Genomic DNA, 7249 nt, shown 5'->3' with positions numbered 1-7249 from the left:
ACAGTCAAGCTTACAGGATTTCAAGGTTGACCGACTATTTTTAATATTCTACACCACTTTCTAATTAGTGTTCCTCACGGCTCATGTCAAAGTATACAGGAAGATGGCATCCACAAGAAGCCATAATACAAGAGCCAAGTATCTGTCCTTCACGTAACTTGAGAGGCCTTTCTGACGTTGAGCCAACCATGGAGAATTGCTTTCTGCCTTCATTCAGGTGAGAAATTCTGGAGAGACTGATTTAACAGACGATTGACGCATAGGCAAGTTTGAATGCTAATTTTGGAGTTGACAGATCAACACTCATTCAGAGTTATTCATAGGAAAAGCCATGAGGGACTTCAAAGAGATTACCTGGGGCACAAGTGTTTGACCTGTAGACATCTTCCACAAACCAATTTTAATAAATATGATTAGGAAATAAAATCACTTGCACAAGGAGGCAGCAAAGCAACTTAGTTACATATAGCCCATACGAGAGCTTGGAAGATACACTCATTCTTGTCTGATAAATGGTGATGAACTCAAATCAGTACTGTAGAAGGAATCCTCTGGTGCACCATAGTTCTCATCCTTCTCCTCATTCCATTTCAGCACCTCCCTTACATACATGAATGCCTCGTCAATAGTCATACGGTCCCTGGCTTTTGCTTGCCACACGAAAAGCTTTCGATTGGTGAGTGAAAAATATAGGTCCTTGAACTTCATTGCCACATAGTAATAAGCTTGGTGTGCAGGTGATTGGTTGTGGTGAAGCTGCAGGGGGCAGAAATCATTGAACCACTCACATGCACTCAAGGGCACCTGATTAATCTTCTCCTCAAAGAGATCATACTTGTTTAGTATCAACACAAAAGGGGTGTCCCTGAAGCATGGATGCTTGACCATGGTCTCGAAGAGCTCCTTGCTTTGTATCATCTTGGTCTGGAGAAGGGTTCCACTACAACTGTTCTCAGGGGCATACTGCATCTGATCATAGTCACTCAGGGCCACACAGAAGATAACTGCACGCACATCCTCAAACATTTCCACCCACTTGCATCCCTCACTCATCCGGGCATTTACCCTAATTAGTTGGTATCTGGATACAGAATATAGAGTTGAAAGACAGACAAAATAATTGTGAGAACCAGGAAAACATGCCATAAAAGGGAGAGTGGAAAAAGAATGCGTAAAGGAGAATGATATGCACTAGTATCCATTTTAATTGGCTCACAATGAAAGTCCACCTGGATCAACTAGGTGAAGACAAAAAGGGAGGTTGGTTCTCCCACAAGTTTGCAACAGGAAAATTAGAAAATGCCATGTGGAGGCTGCCACTTGCATTTTTTGCATTGTATATCACCTCTGTCCACCAGGCCAGAGTGTGTGTATGTTCTAAACGTTCACCTCGTCACGTGGCAAGTCCCAAGGTCACCAGCAGGTTTGCAACATGGATGAATGGATGGAATTGACAGGAATTACTGTTCCTCAGCACCAAAATAATTCCATGACTTGGTCAATTTTGTTTTCACTCTTTCAGGGGACATTAACTTGTTAAGGAGTGCAGGAAAGAAGCATTACTTGGTGAGAGGTGTTGGTGGAGCTTCCGGATTGTCTGTGTAGATCTCAGACATCGGACTGTGATCGTCAAGGGAAAATTCAACGAAAGCCAAACCATTGCCCTGGGTGACTCCTTCTGCATACAATATATCTTTCTCAGAAGGTTCATATTCATTGCTTGACACCTCAACAGCCTGAAAGGACATGACAAATAAAATAGCAATTCTGTAAATCAAAAAAAAAAAAAAAAAAACAAAACAAAACAGAAAAACCCGCATTGCAAAATGAAGTTCAAAAGAGAAATTTAGACTAACGTCAGTAAATTTCAAAACATTTATGGTTACTGCTATTCCAAATTCTTAAGACATTATTTCAGATTACATGGTGTGATGTTCTGATCAATAGAGTCACCGAAAAATTCTGCAACCCAAAGTTTGGCTAGCACAATCATCCGCCACAATGTTCAACAAGAATGACAAAATACAGCAACCTAGGAAATTGATGTTCCTATGCTCCCAAGTTGTTGCACAACAGAGATTTTGGGAACCACACAATTCAGTATTTGGTATAGCACAGGTTTTATTTATATTTTTTTAATTTTCTCTTTGGTGAGGGGGAGTTCAATAATGATCCATAATTCACCAAACAACTAGGGTGGGGGGGGGGGGTTGACTGTACATAATTTTGCTTGCAGATCAGAAATCCAACTGCCAAGGGCGTCAGTTTATGATTCGACCTGGTTCAGTTGTGAAACAAGTAAACCAATGAAACGAAGCCAAGTTCAAATGCTGGACTTTAATAAAACAGATGGTTTTGGCCAGATCCCAAACAATTCCATTTGTTGTGTAAGTTGGACAGTTGAAGTGACTGTTCCAACCACCTGCATTGATTGTTCAGTCTTCATCATTAACCAATTGCCTTCCCCCCTCCCCTCTGAATACAGAACAAATGAATAAGCAAAAAAACTACACATAACAAGGGTTGGAAATATTGTCATTGTTACCTACTCACATTCCTTTGCCACATGGCATGCATAATACAGGCTCAACAGTTTCACAGGACAAATTTAAGCCAAAAAAGAGGTACTGGAAGTGGTAAGGAGTGAGTTTAAAGTATCATATCCAAGAATGCCATCTCACTATAATAGAAACTAGTGGCATTTCTGTAATCTTCTCGCTTGAACCTCACTTTTGATGCACTTCCACTGTTTGTTTTAAGCCAAAACTTAACTAGTGAAGTGGATGGGCGCCCTCTATCAAATGGAGACACCCTTTTTCACCATATGGTAAGTTGGTGATAACAAAGAAACATCATAGCCTTGATGACCCCTAACACCACCCAGTAGCTGCACCACCAGGCTACATATGCTATATATAATAGGCATTGAATGCATCTGAAAAAAAAAAAAACAGTATGATGGAAATTCCACTGCAAAGGAGTAACACAATACCTGGCTTAAGAAGTATTCAGCGACATCTGGGAGAAAGTGAAGCTCGTTCTTTCTTTTATATGTCTCCTGTATTGCAAGATCCTTCCACACTTCTTCAACCAGTGGAGCATATTCACGTGTTGCTGCAGGAAAGAATGCATCCAAGTCTCCCATGGCTATGATGTCCAGAAGCCAATCTGAGAAATGCTTTAATCTTGGATTGATGGAATAGACACACGGGTTTGTTTCATGGGATTGATCTTCTCCTTCACCTGCGATAAACTTGGAATTAAATTTTTGAGCCAATTCAAAGGATTAGCACACCTAAAGACTAGTTCATACATAAAATAGGGAGTTCCCTAAAAGGCAACACGGCCCCTGCACCAGCACGGGGACCAATGAAAGCACCACAGAAGCATCAACTGCAACAGGTTTTCTGTTTTCCATGAGGGTGTGATGCAGTTGGGCGATGGATCTAGGGAAAAGTTTACCTTTGATTTGATTTCCTTTTGGTTTTAGAAACAATTTCCTTTAGTATTATTTAGCTTCTAATTTTAGATTAGTTTCAATTTTAAATTAGTTACCATTTTGATGTTTGAGTTTTCTTTTATAAGCCATGTAATACTCTAGTAACAAACAGTTTTTGAAGAATTGAAATTTTGGAATGAATGGTACGGCTGCTGTGAGCTGCGACTCTCTTGTTCTCACTCTCTGAACTTCTCTTTTCTGTTATTCCCTTCCCTTTCATCTTTGATTCCATCTTCTTCCTTCTTATCTTTATTTCTACTTATTACACCTAGCTGCTGCCGTGTTTCTGGTGGTAGTTGCAGTCCCAAACAAGGGGATTGAGCTCCCTCACCCTTGAGCTGCTTGGACTAAGAACTTGGTCGAGAGCTCCCTACCTATAGGTGATCAAAACCCAGCGTATTACTTCCAAGAATAATTCTGACCTGAGAGATCGAACTCAGGTTCAGATCCGGTTTTGCAGGTCACCGCCAGATCTGAGTTGCAGGTGCTTTGACCTTCGTTACTTGCTGTTTGGGATTTTTTTCCTGTCGGAATCACGAGACCTGAAGATCTCCAAGCTTCAACTATAATTTTTGGACTGAATCGATGCCCCTAGGATGAGATCTCACCACCGCCAGCTCTCCTCTCTTACCACTGGTTTCAGTTTCTAGTGGAGAAGAAGATAAATTCTTAAAATTACATAAAGATCTCTGGCCGGACTTTATTTCAGGTTATACTCCCTTTCTTTAAAATTTCAGAATAAGCCCTTATATTAATGTTTTTAGTTCTAGAACTACCCCAGCTCCATATAATTATTTCTAAGGCTCTGCTTCTTCTGAAATTACAAGAATACCCTTCAACCATTAAATTTGAGATTTTTAGTCATTCTTGTGGACCCCTAAGCGATCCGATTTCATTCTTTGGAACCCGGATCCGCATCAGGGTGGGGCGGTCATTTCGTCCCTTCGTGTCTGGTTGTAGAGGCCACTCGCCTTCTAGGCTTCTTTTTCCCAATAAAATATTTTTTATTTTATTTTTTTTGGTGGGGGGGGGATTAAAGAACGATCCCTGGTGGTGTGGCATCTCTGCTAGCATGGAGGGTAATGAGGGGGCACATATGGACATAAACGGGTGAATGTTTTGGGTTTCACAGGGGTGGGGTTGTCATTCCGCCACCCTCTGTGTCTAGTCACAGGGGCCACACAACCAGGGAGCTTTCATCCCCCCTCCCTTTTTTTTATTAATTGCAGCCTAAAATATTTATAAAGGTAGATGTAACATACAGTCGCCGACTGCTACTCTTACAAGTAGCTGTTACAGGTACTCCATCCAAACAAACAGGTACACTTGTGCACATGTGAGAGAGAGAGAGAGAGAGAGAGAGAGAGAGAGAGAGAGAGAGAGAGAGAGAGAGAGAGAGAGAGAGAGAGAGAATTGTCTCAATCTACTGAAAGTATTTTGGTTAGTTTGAAAGAATTTGATGGATAATTTGTTTCAGTTTTGCTTTAGACAATTCATTCACGAAATGGTCTATTATGATCAAGGCAACACTTAGTTTCATCAAACCGATGTCTCAGACCATTGGAAAATGAGGGAACTAAATATGAAGAACAGATAGCTGGGGAAAATAAATCCCGAGTAGCTAGGTATTACCTGCTGAAGAGTGTTGATCATGTGAACCTAGTTCTTTATTTCTACACAAAGCCTCCTCCTCAAAACGCTCCCTTCCTTCAAGCAAAATGCTAAGATATTTGTACAAGTTGCTCTGTATCATTAGTTTGATATCCTGCAGTTCTTCAGGAGTGAACTTGTTCCCATACAAAAACTTGGCCTGTTTAGTCAAACATAATGATTGTAAAAATGATAATAGAAGGAAATAAAAGGGAGACATAATCTACTAGGCTGTGTTTGGTAGCCAAGAGAAGAAAAGAAAAGAAATGAAAAGAAAAAAGAATCTAGAAAAGAATAAAAAAGAAATGAAATGGTAAGAAACTAAAAAAATTATGTTTGTTTGACTACCAATAGAAGAAAAGGAAAAAAAAAAGTTTTTTTAGTTTTTTTTTGTTTTAGGAAAGACTTTTTCTTTGGCATCACTAAAAAACTTCATCATTCCCAAGGTGAATTTAGAAATTCAAAAAGAGAATCTTCTCTTGGTTTAGGACCTTCCAAATACAATGAGGATTTCTTAAACCAAGAAAATAGTACAGTTGTTATACTTTTTTGTTTTGTTTTGTTTTCTTCTCTTGGCTACCAAAGACAGCCCTAAGGAACATGCTTTAAATGCAGGAAACATATTAATTCAAGGGGCAAGAAGACACGGTAATGAACAGAAGAATGTGATTATAATATGGATCGCCAGGAGGCAATCCTGAACCAGGAAGGGAAGATGAACCACAAAATGAAGATAACAGTGGCAAGAAATTTGTTAATACCTATGCATCAAGGTACAGGAAATGACAAGAGCATCTGACAGAAAAAGAGTCACTTTCAGGAATAGGAGTTTGCAATTGTGTCCTAAATCTCCACAGAACCATGACAATTCTATAGTTGGAGGTTTATACCATAATATGGAAGAAATCCAATAAACAATTTACTTTTGTAAATGAAGTCCATGTGCAATTTGAGAAAACCAGTTGGTAAGAATCGACAGCCATCTTTGAGAAGCCATATGCATTTAAAACACTCCCAACCACGGTCATACCTGCTTGAAAATGGTGCTTGTTCCAGAGCCTTGAAGTCCAAGCAATAGGAGCTTCTGAATCTTTTTTGGCTCTACATACTCTGGGACTGTGGTATAGTTGCTAGCTTCATCCCTCGATACATGTGGTTGACTGTGGGGCACAGGCAGTGAGAACAAGGAACAGAGAAGCCGTGTCGATGCCTGTCTAACAAAGAGCAAATTTAAACCATTTTAAACAGAGATTTCAAACACATACTACTGTTGATAAAATCTTAACCTTAAATGTTTTCTCACATACACCTTTTCCCAAATATTCCCCCTGATATTATTCTGACCTTCCTCCTCATATCGACCATCTTCATAGACCCAGAAATGTGTATCACGAGGACATTGCACCCTTGCCAACTGTAAATTAATCTTCATCAGTCTTCCTTCAAGATGGACAACAACTTGACACATGTGAAAAAACATACATAAACAAGAAATACATCAAGGATAAGCATGCGAAAGCTACTATAGCTGGTAATATTTATACAAGTGTTGCACAGAGGACGGAATTTACAAATCTCAAGGGCACCATTGCTCCATACAAAGTGCTGAACCTTCCAAAAGGAGTGGAAAACAGAAAAAACAAAAACCCAACAAAAATTTCTATTTGGAAAAGCATGGATATAAGTTTTTATTATTCAATGTGGGAACGTGGCCCTGGTATTGATGTTTTCGTTCTGTCCATAATTTTTTATTGATTTCTTTTCGATGTTCCTTTTTCTAAAACAAGAATAGTAACTGCATCAAAGAGAAGCTAAATCTAAAAATGGATTAACAAGAAGCTGAATTGACTCTTTGAAACCTAAATACTGATTCAATCAAAATCTTATGTTTGGTTCCTACAATAGATTTTTCTTTAATCATTTTTTCCCTTTTTCAATTAGAAATTGATAGGGTTAATCATTAAGAAATACACATTATTTTTCTACTTTATGAATCATAATGATAAAAATAATGTGGGTTGAAATATAATTTTAGCAACCTAGCTCCAGGCCTGAGGTAAGGTGTTTAAGAAAGATAAAAAAGAAAAAAAAAAAAAAAAA

The 7249-nt window shown here is 39.0% G+C and overlaps 1 protein-coding gene across 3 annotated transcripts in view; it reads right to left on the bottom strand.

Moving 5' to 3' along the window:
- Positions 1-368: 368 nt before the first annotated feature.
- LOC122094414 (extra-large guanine nucleotide-binding protein 3-like) overlaps positions 369-7249 on the bottom strand; it is an 8513-nt gene continuing 1632 nt past the window's right edge. Inside the window, exons 3-8 of one of the 3 annotated variants that reach the window (XM_042665210.1) lie at positions 6453-6563; positions 6180-6359; positions 5132-5309; positions 2993-3243; positions 1564-1736; positions 369-1081 (exon numbers count right to left, since the gene is read on the bottom strand). In XM_042665210.1, the coding sequence (XP_042521144.1) occupies positions 496-1081; positions 1564-1736; positions 2993-3243; positions 5132-5309; positions 6180-6359; positions 6453-6563 (1479 nt within the window). In that variant the 3' untranslated portion in view covers positions 369-495. Of the gene's footprint in view, positions 1082-1563; positions 1737-2992; positions 3244-5131; positions 5310-6179; positions 6364-6452; positions 6564-7249 lie in introns of all 3 variants that reach the window. The other 2 variants (XM_042665209.1, XM_042665211.1) reach the window with 2 other exon arrangements.

This window comes from Macadamia integrifolia, chromosome 11 (assembly GCF_013358625.1).
Source record: "Macadamia integrifolia cultivar HAES 741 chromosome 11, SCU_Mint_v3, whole genome shotgun sequence".
Classification (NCBI taxonomy): domain Eukaryota; kingdom Viridiplantae; phylum Streptophyta; class Magnoliopsida; order Proteales; family Proteaceae; genus Macadamia; species Macadamia integrifolia.
The sequence above is the reverse complement of the archived record's forward strand: the minus strand, read 5'-3'. Positions and strand labels throughout refer to the sequence as shown.